Consider the following 20,193-nt stretch of genomic DNA (forward strand, 5'->3'; position numbering starts at 1 on the left):
TTTACAGTTACAAAAAAAAAAGTAAAATGAAATGCTGTCATTTCCACGTGAGCTCCTTTTGTATTTAAAAAGAGGGCCTAATTCTGTACTTCTAGTATTAAGACTGACATAAATGGAAAGAACATGAACAACACCAGCTGAGGAAATGGCACCCTGCACTGCGTTCAATGAAGCAAAACTCTCACTAAGTTGAGCGTGAGTTTTTCCTTATACTTGAGCGTAGGATTAAGCCAATAAGAAAAATTACTGGTGTAGAAAAAAAACAAATTAAAGTGCAGAGCTGTATCTTCTTTCCTTAAAATGGTGAAAGAAATATTTCAATGCCTGCTATTAACAGGACCCTTTTTTTTTAATTTTGTCCACTCCGCAATTTTTGGCTAACACACTGAAAGCCTGCCATTTCTCAAGCAACAATATTACGCTTTGTATTGAAAACCACAAAATAAAGAGGGCTGACGGTTCTGACAGCTTTAATCCTGATGATACTTGGAGACCCAAGTAAAAAGAAACTGGTACAGCATGGAGTTTTCCCTGCTCAGCAGGCAGAGAAAAAGCAGTTCTGGATTTGATAAGTAAAACCAGATATAGTTGATGGTTATATGCTAAAGCCCTGCAATTAATGGAAAACATCAACAGACCAATGAACTTGCATATCAGTGGGGTCTTTGTAGAAGGCCTTTTCTCCCATCTTGTTAAAAACTCATCAGCTGTACAAGTCGGGACTTTTATTTTTTTGTGTAAAGAATCGTGCATGTTCCTCTGTTGTCAAAGGGGAAGACATAAAATATCAAGACTCCAGATCCCATTTATACATTAAACAAATCCCTGTGCATGTTGTTATTGATATTCCTCACTGCAAATTCGTGCCACAGTAGCAATGAAAAGCACCAGGCAGGATTATGACCTCAACATGAGGTGCTTCACAAAAATGAAGACGTGGCCCACTTGCCCTTAAGGATCTGACAGTCAGAAAAAAACTGATGTAGTAATAGCTTGTTTTGGTTAAAAATAGCAATCACAGTGAAAAACCATCCATCCTTAGACTGTCATCAAAGGCTACTATTCAGTGTATATTAAAATCAAGACATTAACGGAATTAGAACTTTATAAAAACAAATTTCTGCAAAGAAAACATGATACTATAATTTCATGCCCCTGCAATCCTAAAAGTGACAGAAATGCAATCAATAACCTATTTCTTAGTAACAAAAAGTGTACAATGTAATGTACATATTTACATTGTTCAGCTCAACAGGGATCTACACCTATGGGTCCACCACATCAACATAAAGTGCATTTTTGAATAATTGACTTAACAGACACCAAAAAGGGAAGTGACTGTGTCTACTATGCAGCCACATTAACAGTCAGAAATTATTCTGAAAGTGTAAACAAATGAAAAGTAAGCCATTATCAGCAAAAATAAGTGCACCATAAAATTAGTCTTCATTCTGGAAAGAACCTGGCTAAACCTGATTTGAATTGAGTTCAAATTAAAAACCTTGGTTCACAAGCCACAAAACAAAGACAAGACTTTGTTTGAGCAGAATTTGATTAATTCCTCAATGCCCATATCAGATTTACCTGGTAACAGATCAGTTTCTAGAGTTGGCCATAAGCAAGCGTTACCCCAGGGTGGATTCTTCCCCTTGAGCAAAAGTGATCAGAAACTCTGAGCCACTTTATCCACCTACTCTCTACAGATCAAAATGCAAAATGTTACCGTGAAAACAAGGGAGAATATGCAAAGGTGTTATATGCTATGTATGCCACTGACATAATACTTTAATAGGATATGCTGTAATTTCCTGCAATTAATATCTTAGCAGAGCTATAAAGGCTTTTTTCCAAAATTATACCATTGCATTTACAACACTAAAATTAACGTTGTGTCAACCTTTCCATTATAAGCCCCCTTTTTCAGAGGTTTATAACTTGGCTGTAAAAATATATTCTGGCCTAAAATGTGGCATGTAAGATCCCCATTTAGAAACAGACATTTTGATTAAATAAAAAACATTATTTAAGTCTGTTTCAAAAGTAAGTCTTGAATGCCCTACAAACTGTGTCAGGCACCGCCAAGAAGTGTAGGCATTCTTCGAATAAAAATTTATTTTCTCTCCACAATAAAGCCACTGTTCAAAGGATGTTTCACAGCCACAGAATTTGCTCCACATCTGCAAGGAAAATACGTGGATTTGGGAAAGTGCAGACTTCACTAAGAGCAGCCTCCCCACTTGCCTGTTTGTGTGTGACAATGGCTGTGCTTCTGGTCAGCAGCTCAGCCACACGGGACACTCCAGCTACCCAAAATGGTTTTCATTTGTGGCTGGGCAGTGGGTGAGAGGAACAAACAAATATTTCTCTGTCTGGCTGAAGTGGATTCACTCTGGCTAAAAGCTCCAAGAGAGTAAATTAAGGCAAGTGATAGGTGTACAGAAAGTCATGATAAGGAATGTGATCAAGATGGTAGAGAACAATCCTATGAATTCTGAAACCACAGATTTCAAGTCTGTCAAATGTCATACAAAAACTGGATCCAGCCACTTCGGAAATTTAACTAAGGTGCTTAAATTAGGAACCTCGTTGTCTAATCAACAGAAGGTAATTCACAGCACCTGGACTGCTTTATATATGGAGCCAAAAGTCCTAATTCAGTCACCCAAATTAGATATCTAAAATTAGATGCCCCCAAATATCTATATGCTTTTTATTCTGCCTCAAAAGAGTGTTGTGAGGATAATACACTTCAGCTTATGAGACACTCAGATATGCAGTTACAGAGGAGATGAGTATCCTGAAAATATATCACCAATAAAATTCAATGAGATGGAAAAGGCAAAGCTAGAAATGCGATAGTAGCGTTCGTCATACCAATCACTCCTTGTCAGAGCAAAAACAAGTGCCATACCCCCTCTTCTGAGCACGGTTTATCTCTATATATTATATTATATACATTGCTTTGTCAAGTACAGAACCTCAGTCTATGCTTAGGCTTTTAGGTATATATTGCCCTATTTTGTTACCTGTAGCGAGTAGCCATGCAACTCATTTGTCTACCTGATCGAGATTTAAAGCTAAACATATATTCCTCCAACTGGTTAATCTCTCATTTACAGAATAAAAATGCCTAATAGATTACTTGAAAATCAAGTTCCCTAACTCAGAAGTGCCCTTGCAAACTGTGTGACAGTGGTGTGTCTCAAGATGGATTTCACACTTCACCATCAACTGTGAAGTTCTTTGCTTTTATTATTTGGTGTTACAACTTTAATGGTTTCTTACACTGTCATTTCGGGTGGGTGAATAAGATTAATTCAGCATTTCATAATGCACCATTGTATACTGTTTACATCATTTATTTTCTTTTTACTGAATGATTACAAATTTCAATTTAAAGTTAATAACATTTGGTGGGAGTTACTGCATGCGAATTAACCGTGGTGATGTCAGTGCATCCCTCTGGAATCTGAAAGATATTTCACTGTGTTATATCATGTGCCGCACAGTATATCAATTTTTATTTCCCATCCCTCAAGTATGGAATGCACACTGTGTAACTTCTAGATTCTCAATATAGACATAATTTACCCAAGCTGTGCAAATGCCCAACTTGCTGAAGATGATATATACAAGATTTATATTAAAGACTAGTTCTTTCAAGGAAGCAAAAGCCTTGCATACTACACAAGCCACTATATTATCTAATTATTTGGGTAGAGGGGTTTCTAATGTTACAGACAAAAGGAAATAGCATGTAAACTGTAGTCATAAGCCAATTTTTCCTTACTTTAACAACTTTAAGATTAGATAGGTAAATCCCAGGCAAGGCCATTTATCTTCCTTGAGAACTATGCTTTGACATTTTTGTGAGTGTCTGGATTAGCTGGTTGCATAAAACAGTGAATATTAGAAATATTCATTCACTTTACTTTTACTTACATGCCATCAAGCGTACACCAAATGTTAAACAGCATCTAGTTTGCTCATTTGCTGGATTGCACATACTACTGCTTTCTTTATGTGAATTCATAATTCCTGAATGCATTCAGAAAGCAATGCACTTACTTCTCCCTTGCCATCACGATATTAAGTACATTAAAAATAAGTTTTTATGCTCAAATTGATTCAGTAATACACTTACATTCTGGAATATTCCCACAATTACAACTAAAAAAAATGCTTTGATTCCTAGGCCAGGATTTAGTTCACCTGATAAATTCAAACTTTTACTGTGAGATTTCAAGAAGTACTTTACAATTTATTTGCTATATGCTTTTGGCCTTTTTCATGTGGAGCTGTACTTCATCATTTTCCACCAAGTACCTGCTTCTGCAGACAGAAATTCTGACCTCTGATATCACCACATTCCAGCCTTGCATGTATATCTGAATATCTCCATAAATCAAGTAATTTCAATACTAGCATTTAACTTTTTTCTTTTTCCAGTATCTCCTGATTACTGAGATCTTTTTCCAGTATCTCCACAAATAGTGGAGGTGGCAGGAGTTAAAAAAAAAAAAATGGAAATAGAAAAAAGCAATGCAAAACCTGATTGTTTTCCCTCTTGGCCATCACGTGGTTGTCAATCATAAAAATCATCACAGAAAAAGTAACTAATTAGAAATGAAAGGCCAATATCTCAGGCAGGTCCTGTCAGTCCTGGGATATGTTTCCATGTAACAGTGATGTAAGGCATGAAAAAGAGCTGGCGTGCCCAAAAGGTTGCCTGTTTTTTCCAGCTACATCTGTTTGTCTAATGAAACAAATTACATTCCCCAAAATCCCTGCCACATTTATACCTTTGATATTTCAACCACAATACAAATATCCTAAGTCCTTCCCTGCAAGAGGTGCTCACTTGTGCAAAGCCCACAAGTTATGCGAGTAACAGTACACAAGTCATCAAACACTGCCTGAGCAGGAATTACTCAAGCAAATAAGGCTTCACAGGATCAGTCCTGTTGGATAGGCTGCCATTTGGCACCATTTCCACTCCCAGTTATCCATTTTACTTTGTGCACATGCCACTTAGGAATGAAACTGGATTTCTGTGCTGGAGCGAATAATGCACAACTATTGCATTATCCCAAATATTGCAATATTGAAAGGAGAACATCATCAGGCTGACAGAAGGGCACCAGAGAGGTTCAGAGGGGCACCACCTCTGCCAAACTCCTTGGAAGCTAGATCAGGGTGCCTGGCTCAGCCACGGCAGTCGCTCCACACTGGGTTGGAAAGGGCAGAGCACCAGCCAAGAGTGACCCACCGGCAGCAGCACAGGTGGGCAGCAAATATTTGCTTGATTCTCTGCTCTTATTCAGGAGCTGGTCTATAATCTACCTCTAAATATAAATCTATAATCTACCTCTAAATTAAAAGGGCTCAAATCATGGGCTCTTCTATAAGTGAAGCCTGCAGAAGAAGTGTCTGGGCTGAATAGAATCTGTGAGATTTTAGCCCCTGGCTTTGGCAGAGGCACAGCTGTGAACAAGCCCTTAAGCCACTGGTGAGGATGCAGTGCAGCACGCCCCAAGCAAACGAAGCAGCAGGACTTGAACTGGGGATGCCTATGTCTTCATTTCCAATTTTAAAACACACGTGGGAGAGGGAAAGTGGGAGGACAGCTACTATCATTTTCTGCACCAACATGAGCCCGAGAAACAATGACATTTACTTTGGTTTAACTAATTTCCACACATCAGATCATGTTCTGCACCCGTGTGCCAAAGTCCTATTCTTCAAGTCTGTTGAAATACCACTTTTCGAAACATGTGTGCTAACATTTGGCCAACACCACCACAAGATCATTTTATTAACTTGTAGCTCATTTCATAGACTGCTGCTCATGTTGCTAACATATGCTATTCTACCATTTACTGCTCTATAATTAGAGAAGTCATATGAAAGAGATACACAAGGCTTAATTTTTGCATTAAGTACAATTTGTTTAGACTCGGGTAGGCGAAATAAGGAAAAAAAGAGTCATACAATGAATTAGAAAACTGCAAGACAGCTAATTTAACTCTTAAAAGGTCACAGCAAAATTTTTTTTACAACACAGCCTCCCCACCCCCTCATGACTGCACACAGTTTTAAGAGTCAAATCCAGAACTATATTCTGCTCTGCCAGGATGAAACTTGTTTCCAGGGACTGAGGGCCTCAGGGGCAGAGTAGCTAGTAGGATCCTTGCAAATGGGGACCAAGGTGTAAGATCAGAAGCTTACAAGCAGCAGAGGAATATGAACCTTTCACACATTGTGTCTTTTCTGCCGCCACCACACTGTTATGCCAAAGCATTTGTATGTATGGAAGAGGTTGAATAAAGGATAGAGAGCATCACCAGGATATTTATTATAACATGTGCTGCTCAGAGAAGGCAGGGATCCTACATCACTTCTCTTTCCTCACAGCTGACAGAGAAAATTCCAAGCAAGCCAGTCATGAAGATGCCTTTTACTGGGAAAAGCTGGCCATTAACAGATCTTTTGCTTGAGAAATTATCACATAAGGACTTTAGAACTCATTAATAAGCCAGTACGCAATAATAAATAAAATATGAAACATTTGACTTCGATGTTTAGCATATTTGTCTTTCCTCCATTGGATCAGTTTCAATTTTCACCAGGCAAGTTAGGAGCTGGACAGGAGCCGTGGTGCCACACCTAGTGCAGAGCCCCTGAAGTGGAATCAGCGATTTAGCAGACAGCTACAAGTTACAGGCACACAACAGCATTTCTCTCTTCCAACTGCACACAACTGCATTGCAGAAGGGACTTGGATATATATTATTTTTAATACAGTGCTGCTTAAAAAAACAGTAAAAATGTATACCAGTGACGGCTGGGAATCAATTCACAAGCAAACTGGGTTTAAGGGAAATGCATCCTTTCTACTGTAAATTAATAAACTGCAGCTATAGTTTATTAAGCCACCACAATATTTTACATTTTCTACTGCCATAATCTTGACTGCTTATAAATTACAGTACTTTTACCTATTCTTTAATCCAGAAACATCATTATTAAAATGTTTGATGGAGGCTGCAGTGCATCTATCATTGCTTGTAAAAGTTAATTAGATTAGATAAAAGAAATAATTAGATTTGCATTTTTATCCTGGTTTTAAACTTCCAAAGAAGATCACAACAGTGTGCCTGTGGGCAATTAAAAACAGCATAGAGCAGTGAAATATAAAGGCAAAAAAGGTCTGTTTTTCCTAGCTAATTCATGATTGAAGATACAATTACAAAATATTTTAAGGGTTTGCTGAAGCTGGGGGCTATTCCTAGACTTCTAAGCTTTGTTTATAACTCTCTCTCTCTCTCTCTTTCAAGGGAGTATCTGATCTGCGTACCCTGCCAATAGAAGTATCAAATTGCTTTCAATGGCTTTATTTGGCCCTGTGCAGAGCTTGCTGGAAGGGGATCAGTTTCATGATCAATAACAAAAAAAAAGAAAAAAAGGTAGAGGAGAATATTCCCTAGTGCTGGAAAAGTACAAATGCCATTGCTTTTGCTTGTCAGCACTAAATAGAGTTTACAAAGAAAGACAACCTCAGAGAGCATAACTGAGCTGACAATAACTGGATTCCAGCTTGTGCATTTTCAGCAAGCTCTCTGCAAGGAGCTTTAACCTGTCTCCAAAAGGCAATAAATGAAAGGTTCAGCTCTTAAAATTGGAGGTCAGTTACATACTTAATGATGAAGCGTATCTTCAAATCTATTTCTACTATTATTATCCTAGCAAAAAATTAATTAACCAGGTCAGGGAGGCTGTGAAGGCTAATGTGGAATGTAATTATTCCTGATCTTTAGACATGTACTTCACATAAAGAGATAGTCCTTATTCAGCTCACCAGGTACCTCAATTGTCAGTAGTTAATCATGGATAAGAAGAGAGACTCATTGGTTCAGTCTCTTAAGTTTTACTTATGATTCAAATGATTCTTATTCAAAGACAGTTTAAATAGTTGTAATTTTATGTTACTGTTCTTTTGTCTGTTTACTATCACAGTAATCACGTTCACTCTATTTGAGGGAAACAGAAAATGTAAGAACATAAATAGAAAAGTAGAACAGCATGAATGTATACATTCAAACTAAAAAAGAATTACTATTAGGAATAATTTCTAGTGTCTGAATTAAAACAGAAAACTTATGAGAGCAGAGGAAACCAGTTTCTCTATGCAATGGAAATTGCACTGATCCGAACAGGAAACAAAATGCTCTGCAGTGGCATTAAGCACAGTAAAGAGGAATAGTTGAAGGGAAATGGACAAAAGCAGCTGGGATCATCTTTCACAGTTATCCTCATCACAGATTTCTGCAGAAAAGCTCAACCATCACTGTCCCTCTTAAAGATTTCAGCCACAATTTAGGACTTGCTCTAATGAAACCTACCCACAAGAGGAGAAAAGCCCTAAAAACTTTCATCCCTTAAATCCACACACACCCCCATTCTCAGAGGGAAATCCTGGAGCAACAGGCTCCAAGCATCAGTGGGATCGACCTCTTTTCCTCAGATGGGCGTGGTGGGGCTCAGAAGTCCCCAAGCCTCATTCTGAAAGGACTGAATTCTTGTAATGAGGCACAGAATTCACAGGGATTTCGGGACCCATGGTTTGAAAACATTTAAGAAATGCATGTTTTCCCTTTTTCCAATCTAATTTTCATGATGTACTATCAAATTCCTCCTTTAACCAGGTTTTTCACTTATTCCTAGAGATTTTCACTTTCATAGCACAGGCTAAGAGATGTTCTTGAATTAGTCCAACTTTGTTCCCTCTACTTCAGAATGAATATTTTTTTTTATTAAACAATCAAATGAAAAAAACATATATTTTACAAAAATCTTAATCAGCCTGGAGACTGATCTGTGAGCTCTTTGCCCCACATTATTTTCTCAACTTTAATTTGCACTGAAATCAATGATTTCTCTGCACAGCTCCGTAAAATGAAGAACTTAATTTGGCATACTAGATTTCCTCCCATCTCTGTGGACTCCTCTGTAGAAGAGTGTTTATGAACATTATGAACATTTGAGCTGAAAAGAAATAATACAGTGCATTTATTTGAAAATTTTCATTTAAGATTCTCAAAACATTACATTAAAATTGAGGAAAAGGATGTGATTTGCCAAATTTCTGATAATCAGAGACAGGACTGAGGAGAAGGCCAGATTCCCACTCCTTTTAGCCAATCAAACCTATTTCCCCAACACACAGACCCTGATAGAAACATTAGCTTCACGTAGAAAACACGAGATGATTATGCAGAATGTTTAATGACTTGTGTACTCTTGAAATACCTACCTTTTTTGTATATACTAGGCCTAGATAAAGTGCTTTTTGCTCACAGATTATTGACAAAGTTTTGGATGTATAAGAAGTCTGCAGTAAGGTGTTCCAGTAAATGGTCTCAAAACAAAATTTAAAAAAAAAACCCCAAACAAAGAAACAACTCTCTCACCAAATAAACGAAACAAGGTGTTGAAATTATTACATAAACAGATAATATACAGCACAATATGGATAATAAATACTAAATAATGCAAAGTCTGAGTATATTTACCCAGGAGAAGCGTGTATTATTTAATATAAATTATTTTAAATTTTGTATGTGGCTGACATATCAGCCCCTTTTAGAGCAATTTCTAATTGCTTAAATGGTTAAACTGGGCGCACTTATTCACAGAAACTCTTGTTCAAGAATTAACACCGCACCTCAGGAGAGGACAGTTGACACACTGTGTGTCTCATGATGAAAACGTTGCATCAGCAGTGCCCCTCTCCCACATCCTGGAGAACACGCTGTACTTGCCTCGAGTAGCTGTGCCATGAATAGGCCCCTGCCCAGATGGAACTGGCACCTGTGCTGCTCATATTTTGTAATCCCTTTCAAAAGGGGAGTGGCAGGGAAGGGTACTACTGTTTTCCCACGCACACGAAGCACAGATAAGAGCCCACACCATTCTCTGTAGGCAATCACTGTTTCCTGAAAATTGTTGCTCAAGTGTGTCTTTGAACAAACCTTCTAAACAAAATCAAGTTATTGGGGACAGAGCTGCAAATTCTACCAGGCCCAAAAACTAAACTGGAAATGTAAACATTTAATAGAAATTTTGTTTCCCCTTCAAGACATAGAGAGCATGATTCACCTCATCTCACATCAGATCTCTACACTAAAGGCATTGGCACGTATATCCGTCTTAGTTAATGGAGAGAAACAGCCATTTTAGGGAACAATTTATTTGATATATTTTAAATATCTACTTTGGGACAAGACAAATTGTATCCTGAAACTATTCACTCATCTTCTCACTGCTCACTACAGGAACAATCTGGGTAATTAACTGAGACAGAGTCTGTACTGCAGTTACCTATTTTAGATACGATTAACTCCACCCAGAGTGACCAGTGTGACTTCAGCACTGGTATTGAGGTTTCCTGGGAAGATGGTGGGAGAGGATCTGGGAGAACCAGCACAGCACCATGTCTGTCACCTGCCTCCCATTTTGCCTCCATCCCAGCTCTAGTCCTTAAGGATCTACACATCTCAAACTGTAACACTCATAACCAATTCTACAGCAGCAGATCTACTCGAACTGCAGAGACAACATAGCAACTTCTTTCTCAAGCAACTTCTGGCTGCCAAACCTGCCACAGAATTAAGACAGAACAAATAAACAAAGCAGGACCACTTGGCTTACAAGCAAATGGACTATGTGAGCTGGTGTTTAGCCTAGAAGACAATTTCCCAGGGAACTTTCTTTTAGTAATCTCCCCATAAGACCATTGAATGTTTGACTTGGCACTGCCCAGTGTGCTAAGAACTTCTTACTGGAGCCTACAGTGTTCCTAGGGCCATGAGATGCCCACTACCAATCCGGCTGACCAGATGGGGGAAGAAACAATCCTCACTGCCTCAAACACACTGATTAGACTCAGATAAATGTAAAAAAACATAGATCAATAAAGAGGCCAACCCACTGAGGAGCTATGGCATAAGAGCACTATATATTGGCAAGAACTTGTAAGCAAATACAAGGACGAGTCACCAAGAAATAGTTTATTAGCTCGGAGGAACAGAACAACCATTGAAGTACTTCTTTGCATATACATCTAGGACAGGATGTTAAAGAAAACTTGTGGAGGGTTCAGCACTATGTAAGAGGAAAGATGGAAGTGAATGAGAAAATGAACCTTCAATCTATTCTAGAATGAATTCTAAGACCACATTTCCCTGGAGATAGTGGAAGGGTAAAGCACCTGGAAAGTACTGACTGAAGTGAAACGTAAAGTACATTTCAGCTTTCTACTACAGAGCAGGTATCCCAGCCAAACATACCTACAATTCTCTAAATAGAAACAAAAAAAACCTAGTAATAATTTCTCTGTTTCCTAATTTTTAAAGGAATTTTAAAAATCAGAATTTTCTCATGAAGATAGATAACACTTCCTTTTTGTAGACTTAGCTAGGTTTCAGGCTTAGCTTTTTTGCTAAGACTTTTTTATATTATTCTTTACTTTCTGAAGCCCGACTTGCAAATAACACTTAGAGAAGATGGTGTATTTTTTCCTTACACTATTCTTTCTAGTTCCTTACACTGTTCTTTTAACTTATACTCTCTCTTTCATCCTTGATGAACACCTATTATGAACACACAGTCTCCTAATAGGCAACAACAATAATGGTGCTTTATAATTCAATTGTGTCTCTCATACGAGGTATTAACACATCTATATCTGTTAAATAAACCCCTTAGAAGTGTAACTGAGACTGCATTACAACATTTTCAAAAGTATTTACAAGCATTCCTTTGGGATGAGGGAAAGAAAAACTTCAGTTTTGACATCTAGCAACATAGCAATCAGCTAATTAAGGAAAAGAAATGGATAGCCCAAGCTTATAAGAAATGATTGGCAGCACAATCACCTGTCAGACCAAATTGAAATATTTCAATCAGTGAACAGGCCCATGGAAATGCTTTCAAAGTGGGAAGCAGAGAAGGTAACAAAGTCACATGCCAACAATGCCTCTACATCCATGTCACTCCCTGCCCACGTATACTTGCACAAAATTAAACCATGCTCTGAGTACAAGTACAGATAATTAAATATCTCCAGAATACTTCCAGATCCACAAGGGTATCATTACTCCAAAGGCACCTGGAACACATATACCTGTGGGTCTTTGTGCATGAACAGACTGGTGCCAGGGACTTAGTACTGCTTCAATGTCTCAACTTTGCCTTTGTAGAACACAGAATTCCTCCAGCAATAACTGAGACTCTGTTTTTACTTCACACAATGCAAGTCAAACTGACTGCAGATTTCAGAATTATGACAAGATGGTGAGATTTAAAAATAGTTCATAACTTTCAGAAGAAAACTTTGCCTATTAAAGTTCTTTGCACCAAAAAAAGTCTGACAATAATTTTCTGGGACACAAGGAACTCCCATAAAGAACATCTTTACTCAGGCTTGTTAGTAAAGCATGTGGCTGCTTTTTTTTAGACCCTTCCCTCTTCATAAATGGAACTTAAGTATAATCAGAAGAGAGCAATAAAACACACTGACCTGAATTTGCTGCTGCAGTAGATTGATTTTGTGCTGCTGTTGCAGAAGTTGCTGCTGTTGTCTTGCAATCTATTAGAAATAAAATTTCCATTAAATTAAAACAGCAATATTGAAATTTCAATACTATTGACCGAAAAGCATAATATTTGTTATTCTTTATTATATTTTATTAAGCATATTAATATTTTTAATGGAGCATCTTTTAGAGGTAAATTTAAATGCAACATAAAAATCTACTTAACGAGTAAGAAATATGTATTTTAAGCAGTGAGACCTTAGCTCTGAAGCACAGAAACATAGGTTTATTTGTGTGCATGTGAATAATCTCATCACTATTCAACAAAGCATTTAAGCCTGTGGTGATCTTTAACTGTGATGCATTACTGTTAGCTACAATGGGAATGAAACACATGCTTAAAATTAAGTGCTTTTCTGAATGGGGATGGGATTACGCAGGTGCTTAAGGTTAAACAGACATTTTCCTGCTTTGCTGAACTGCAGCCTTAGCTGGTGTTTATAGATGTTTCACTATTCAGCACGAGCTCCTAGGGTAAGCTTCTCCGACTTCCTCCACAATGAGCAGCACATTACTTCTCTTGCAAATCTCAAAAATCATCCTTGGAGCTACTTAGCGAAGCAGAGCCTTATTCTGTGTAAAAGCAGTACCTGGCGCTCAGCAACTCATCCTCCACACAACTCTATGAAATATGTAGATATTCTTACCCTCTTTTGGTTGAATCAGTAGGGGATCTAGAGGATAAAGGTTCACTCTATCCCTTCTCTAACACAGATGGAGAAAAGCAAATTTTCAGGGTGAAGAACACTAAGAGACTGGTGAGAATTTGCTAAAGATACTCCATCTACCTCCCTGATTGCCACAAAATCAGCATGCTGGAGCAGAAGGGAAATAGGATCCTGCCCTCAGACCACAGAGCTGCTCCCTGCAATGGGTGATGTGGAAGGCAGCAACAGAGGAGAAGCCACAGGGAGCTGGGGGAACAGCTGGACTTCTGCTTTAGAAGGGTAACTGTGCAGCAGACTGAAATGAGAACAAGATTTGTGTTTCCTGGAAATCCCAGCCTCAGCACTTCTGCTACCTTCATTTCTTGAGTATAATTTCCCCTCCTATAAATATTTATCTAGAGCAGAGGAATCACATAAAACAGAAAGAAGCTGGTGACAAAGGTATTTTGGTCACTCAAATCCACTGTTTCTCTTTTGGCAAAAACCCTCTTGGGCTCCTTCCCTAACATCTTCTCAGCACACTTACTCTGTTATAAACAGAGAAAGCTAAGTAAAATGTTTTTATGATAAAAAAATGACAGGAATGTATCAAGGTTGGTTTGGAAATAAACAATCACATAGTTTTAGTGAAAACTGTTCAGATTAACTCATAGGGAATTTGTAGTCACATATTAACAGCTTGTAATTGTGCATACATGGAGAGCAAAGCTGTCATTTTCTTAATCTCTCACTGTCATCTGGAAATAACTCAGTAAGATTTTTCAGTTAAAATTCACTTTTGTAAGAGAAATCAACACAAAATTCATATGTATTTTAAGTCTTGTACATGGCCTCAAGGAGGAAAATTAAGATCTAGATGATTCTGGGGCTAGGTGAAGGCAAAGGATCACAAGATGGATTCAAGCAACCCTCACAGATCACTACAGCAGTGCTTGTACCAGAGCTCAAACTCCTTTCAGGAGCCTGGTGTTCAAACAGATCTGGGTGAACCTCCCAGGCAAGTCAATAAAATACAGTGAGTGAGGAGTGAATGAGCAGACCCTTGTGTGTGAGTGAGAAAGGGAATCAAAGAGAGCTGGGCAGTTCCTGTGCCCAGGTAGCCCAGGGGCAGGTCCTAGAAGCTCAGGGCTGTTGTCAGCACAGAGACCAGCAGTGGTGCCTGTGCTTGGTCCTGTCCTAATGGGGACAGTGCTATATGGAATATTTAAAACCTCTATGGGAGCTGGAGTTAGCACTTTTAGTCAGCAACACACCAACTGTGTGACTCCATCTCAGAAGTGCAGTGCTTGTAATTAAAGATAAGGTTTGTCAGGTTTATATCCACGTTGCCCCTGCTGCTGAAGTCTCAGCAAAGGTAAAAGATGGTTACAGTATGCAGCTTCACAGTGAAACAATACAGAGCATGGAGCTGTGCTGTGGGCCACTCTCTCTCAGTGCTGTGCCATTTTTTCACAGGTACACAGTACCCTACATCCAGTATTGTTTGGAGCTGCTGATGACCTGGCTGCAGCTTAACACAGCCATAAACCATAGCCAAGACAAGGAGGAGGCTTTTGTTTACATGTGCAAAAGAACAGATCTGCCAGGGTTCTGGCTGCTTGTGAACAGCTTTTTTGTACCTGCATGCACAATGTAGCACCATTTGAATAGGCATTTCCTGATGAAAACAAGAAATATACCATGGAGCATCTAATCTCCAAGGTTCCTCTTCGCTGGAGCAGTTCTGTGACAGAAAATGTACCCAAGACCCTGCAATGCAATTACCATAGCATCGTCTTGATGTATAGGCTTGACACAGTAAAGTAGGGTACACAAGCACCATGTGGCTCAAATTCTGAATTTTATTTGCCTATCGGTTGAGCTACATGCTCGCTTCATTGAGCATGACAACCTAGTTTTAAGTGTCATTTAATTTTCATTTTGAAATATAATTACAAAGTGTTCACTGTAAGATATCACTCGTCTGCAAATGTGTCAAGATTAATTTGTGCTAGCTTATTCACAAGTGTCAATAGTTAATTACTGTGTCATCTCTAGATGGCTAAATGACATTCTAACTTCTGATTTTTTACAGTGTTCCTTTATGTTATTTTCCATTAGGGGATGAGTCCATATTCCTACATGTGGGCAAATACCCAAGCACATAAAATACCAGACGTCACAACTCATTAAAATCAACAGAGCATACATTGCTGTATATATCCTATAAAATATATTTAACTGAAAAGATAATTCTAGTAATAATGTCAGATTCCTAAAAACCACACATTAATTTGGATCTGTCGGATCTAATGCCTAGGGGACTAGTGCATGGGATCATTGTTGTTGCACTTTTGTTCAAAGAGAAGGGGACAGCTCATTGGACAACTGCATCTTTAAACCAAATAATCAAGGGGAAAAAATAATAAAAAACAAACTAAAAAACCAAAAAGACAAAACAAGAAAAAAACAAACTGTTCACAACCTCAACAAAAAAATCAAACCTTACTTGTGCAAGGTATTTGAAGGTTTGAGTATGCTTAAGGGTTTTTGTTTAATTATTTTCCTGTCAAAAAGAGAAAGTGTTAAATAGTGGTTATAGTCTGGCTTGTTCATAACTCTCAAAATTGCATCTCAGTGCAGGGAGAACTGTGAAATCTATCATCCACTCCTCCCTTTTTTTCAGGGTCCTATAATGATGCCTCTTTCAGGAAAAATGTGTAACTTCTGCAGATATTTAAGCTCTTTTAACAAAAAACCGCAAAATGAAACAACGGCAAGCAGAGCGGAGTTTGTGACAAGCATTCTGCATGAACCATTTTCACAGGTTTCTTTCTTGGAGCCTCACCTGTTCTTGCTGTTGGCGAGCAAGGTCCATTTGCTGCCGTTGTTTTTCAATTTGTGAGGCTGCCAGCTTTTTCTGCTCATCATGGGCAGCCAGGAGCTGCTCCCGTAAGCTGATCAGCTGGGTGATCATAGTAGAGAGCTGTCGCTCTTTTTCTGCCAGGCTTTCTGGTGTACCTAAACGTGGGGGAAAGATGGACTGTAAATATGAGGTAGACAATATTTACAAAGCAATATTTACCCCTCCAAAAAATGGCTGTATCACCAGTGTGCTTTTTTCAAACAGCGGCTTGGATATATTTTCTACTAACAAACCCCAAAAGAATGCAACACATAGATTTGCTGTGCTCTAAGATGGGGAGGATATAACAGAAATGGGAGCAGAAAAGATATAGAATATTTCCTTTTTTCTGGCTGGGATTTATTCTGTATGAATCCCTCGATCTTCTCCATCTAAATCTGCCCACTCTGATAAATACATTCATAGTTTATCAGACATAATTTTACCTCAGTTTATATTTTTTTCCTCATTTTTTCACTCCAAGTATGTACAAATGGTAAAAAAGAATTTAAAAGATGCTGTTTGGTGGAAGAAGCAGTTTAAGAATTTATTGATCATTTCTCCAAAATACCCATATATCTGGTAGGTCATTTAGGTAAATGTAAGCTATGGTTGTGGAATGTGTATTAAAAATGAGCTTTACTTGTCCCCAAGAGAAATGGCTACCCTGAAAAAATAGCTTAAGAATTTTCATTTAACTTTCAAAGTTTACTCTACAGAGAGCACTTAATTAATATGCAACTACGGTACATTTATTCTTTGTACTAATGATGCTTAATGGTCTGTTTATGGGTAAATTTCATGGGTCTCATAAGTGGAGAGTACAGGGTCCTTTTCCAAATCAATCTGAAAATATCCCACCTTATATAGGAACATATTACCCTGTCAGAAACAGCAATGTCAGTTCCTATATTTGAGCCATACATTTCCTTTTGTGAGCACCTCAGAATCACAGGTCTATAAGAGATAATATCAGTACATCAAGGTAGAAGTCCAAGAATATTGGAAGATAATCTGAAAAAAGTTTAGAGTTGGAAGTGGGATAAATAAAGCAATTTAATGTTGTAAAGTAGAACTGGAAATCAGAGAAGAAGAAAACCAAGAATTATTCAGGTTTGTAGTCTGCCACAATGGTACGAGAAGTGGCACAAAGAGAGCATTCAGAAACCTCCTTTCCTCTGTTCACAATAGAGGACTGTGATAAAGAAGTCACTGGACTTTTGAAGAAGAACAAAATGTGTGAGCAACAGGACCTGGGAGGGAATGGAGAAAGAGTCACAAAATTATGACTCCAGCTTCTTCCCAGGAATAAGATGGATATCTTGTAAAGAAGAGAAGAAAAAAGAGGCTGATGGGTTTCATAAGGAGAAGGAAAACAAAACAGGCTCCTGCCAAGAAGGTGACAAACCCAAGATTATCCACTACTTACATTGGGGGGCCAGTATGATTCCTACACAAAATTTCATTTGCAAAAGCAGCTTTAAAAAAAACCTCTATCTGAAATTGCTTTGTATGAAAAAAAAAGAAACTGCATGGCTTAAGTCATTCACTCTAAACAAACTCTGAGAAACAAAGGGTACCTCATTTTCTGTACATTTATTAATTACATTTAGCAATGCTAAAATACTGAAAAATATTCCATTTCTTATTCACTATTAAGTATCTTCATTTTAAATGAGTTTCCAAGAACCTGATGTTTCCCTACCCTCTAATGCCTAATGTACATCCAGTATACACCTGACACAGGTCTCCAGAAGAAGAAAGACGTGTAAATTCTGTTGTAGTAGAAATTTTAGAAAGGGTTGATAGTGATTTCCTTAGTCACAAGAGGAATGATGGATGCATGAAGTTGAAACTGAAGGACACTCCTACCCAGACCAACTCATTGTAAAGCCTTAGTGTGATACAGTTGACTGAAGCAATAGAAGAGTTCTGTGCAAAAAGCTGTTACAAGTCCAAAAGAAGCACAAAATAATTTTTGTGTGGCCAGGAAAGTGCCTGCCCTGGAAGTACTGCCTTGCCAGGATCCTTTAGCATGTACTGAGCTCCATACTGCCATCTCTTCAGCCCTCTGCAACTTCACTATAAACCTACCTTAACCCTCCTGTGTTATTCAGTCTTGAAGATTTTTCAGCATGGTTTTGAATTCATTTCCATAGGTAAAAGACTCTTCTGCCAAAGAAAAACTCCCTTGCCCATTGTGACAAGAAAAGATCAACCACTCCACCCACCAATTTTAGAAAGCCAATGGGAAGCAACCTGCTGCCTCAAATGATACTTATTGTCCTCCACTGCCACCTGGGAAACAACAGCCTGAGACTTTCACATCTGTCAAGCAGCTTTGGCATCACAATGCAAGCCCCTGAGCTTACAGCCGTAAAATATTTTACACACCCAAAGCAGATATTAATCTTCCACTCCATTTCCATATTAGTCTGTATAGCTTGTACTTGCTCCATAACATGAGTAGAAAACCACCACAAAGAGTGTCTGCAAAGGCTACAAAATGTTGTTGTTTTGTTAGGATTTCTTAGAACCATTTGATATAGTTGCCACAAATGTATAATATTTCTCTTTCTCTCTCTCTCTGTTTCTCTCTCAGATTTTTTTACAATAGCAGGCAGAAGTAACTGTTCTTATTCAGGAATCCACAGCAACTGTTTTTCTTTCCTTTTCCCTCCTCCGAGAAACACATCTGAAATAAATGACCCCATTTAAAGTACTCTGCTCTTTAATTTGTACCCTGTTATGTAATCCAGCAACAGAATAGAACTGATGACCACAAAATGTACACTGTGCTCCTGGAAAATCACGAGACCTCCATGAAGCTGCAGGACACCTAACCAAGAACAAGCATAAGATGAGAATGTTGTTGTATGAACAGTGTGTGTGGGGGGGTGGGGGGAGGCATACCTTAATTTTAGAGTGGAAAATCCCAACCATTATTTTACAGTTTAAATACCAATAAAAACCAACTTGCTTAGAATGCAGACCAGATTGAGCTGATCTGGCTGGGACAAGAGAGGTCATCAGTAGCTGTGTGCCATCATCATCTGTTTTGCATCCACTTACTGCAGCGAGCAATGAGATTCCTAAACTCATTACCAGTAAATAAACTTCTGCTGCTGACTGAAAATATCTATAAATAAAATAAAAATACAGCTATCTGTAAAATGTATTTGCCATAAAAACAGATAAAACAAAAAGCTTAGTAAAAAATGAACAGTAAATATGCCAGCTTCCATAAAATATTATATACCACAGCTCTCTCTCTGTTCTAATCCTATTCTCTTACTCCAAAGACAGCAGTGCATTTTTTTCCATGGGGTCTTCCTTATCCCCAAAACACATCTGTCTTGAGTTTCTCTCAGATTTGTCAGGTGGATCAGTGCTCCCCAGGGCCTGCTCCATCTGAAGTATTTTAATTTGACTAAACACCTGATTTATTTTATCTCTCCGATGAGAAAGGCAGTTTGTCTTAATAGAGCCTGTCAGCCCACAGTCCCATTCACAGCAATTTACAGGCAGCCAGGGATGCTGGAAAAGAAGAGTGCTGTGATTCTGTATTTTATCCTCCTCCAGAAAGCACCTAAAAGCAGCTATTCACTGCTACTGCATGTGGCATTTTAGGACTGAATTAGCTTTTTATTCAAGTAACTACACTTGTTGTGAATAGCTTATCTGTAAAATTGCTACATTCACTACTGATTTTATTAACCTTTGGCTCTATCACAAAATGGTCCTCAGTTAGGAAAGACCTTTAAAATTGACACATTTTTCTTAGGGGCCTTTATTTCAGTGACTACAGATATACTGAATTTGATCCATTGACTCCCTTTACCAGCAGTATTTAAAATTTTGAGTGTTGGTGGGAAGCTGATAGTGTTTAAGGATTTCTTTTTAAAATGGAGATGTGTCAGTCTCATAAAAAGTTCAGAAAAAAATGTTATTATTTCTGATAATACTTTGGGTACATCCCCACCTT

General features: G+C 38.2%; 1 protein-coding gene across 14 annotated transcripts in view; it reads right to left on the reverse strand.

Moving 5' to 3' along the window:
• Nucleotides 1-20,193, reverse strand: part of SOX6 (SRY-box transcription factor 6) — a 370,312-nt gene that overhangs the window by 131,068 nt on the left and 219,051 nt on the right. For all 14 annotated transcript variants that reach the window (XM_041481269.1, XM_041481271.1, XM_041481268.1 and 11 more), the window contains 2 exons: nucleotides 16,152-16,324; nucleotides 12,581-12,649 (listed from right to left, as the gene is read on the reverse strand). In XM_041481269.1, coding sequence (XP_041337203.1) covers nucleotides 12,581-12,649; nucleotides 16,152-16,324 — 242 coding nt within the window. The remainder of the gene's footprint in view (nucleotides 1-12,580; nucleotides 12,650-16,151; nucleotides 16,325-20,193) is intronic.

Source organism: Pyrgilauda ruficollis, unplaced genomic scaffold (assembly GCF_017590135.1).
Source record: "Pyrgilauda ruficollis isolate IOZ18807 unplaced genomic scaffold, ASM1759013v1 scaffold55, whole genome shotgun sequence".
Lineage (NCBI taxonomy): Eukaryota > Metazoa > Chordata > Aves > Passeriformes > Passeridae > Pyrgilauda > Pyrgilauda ruficollis.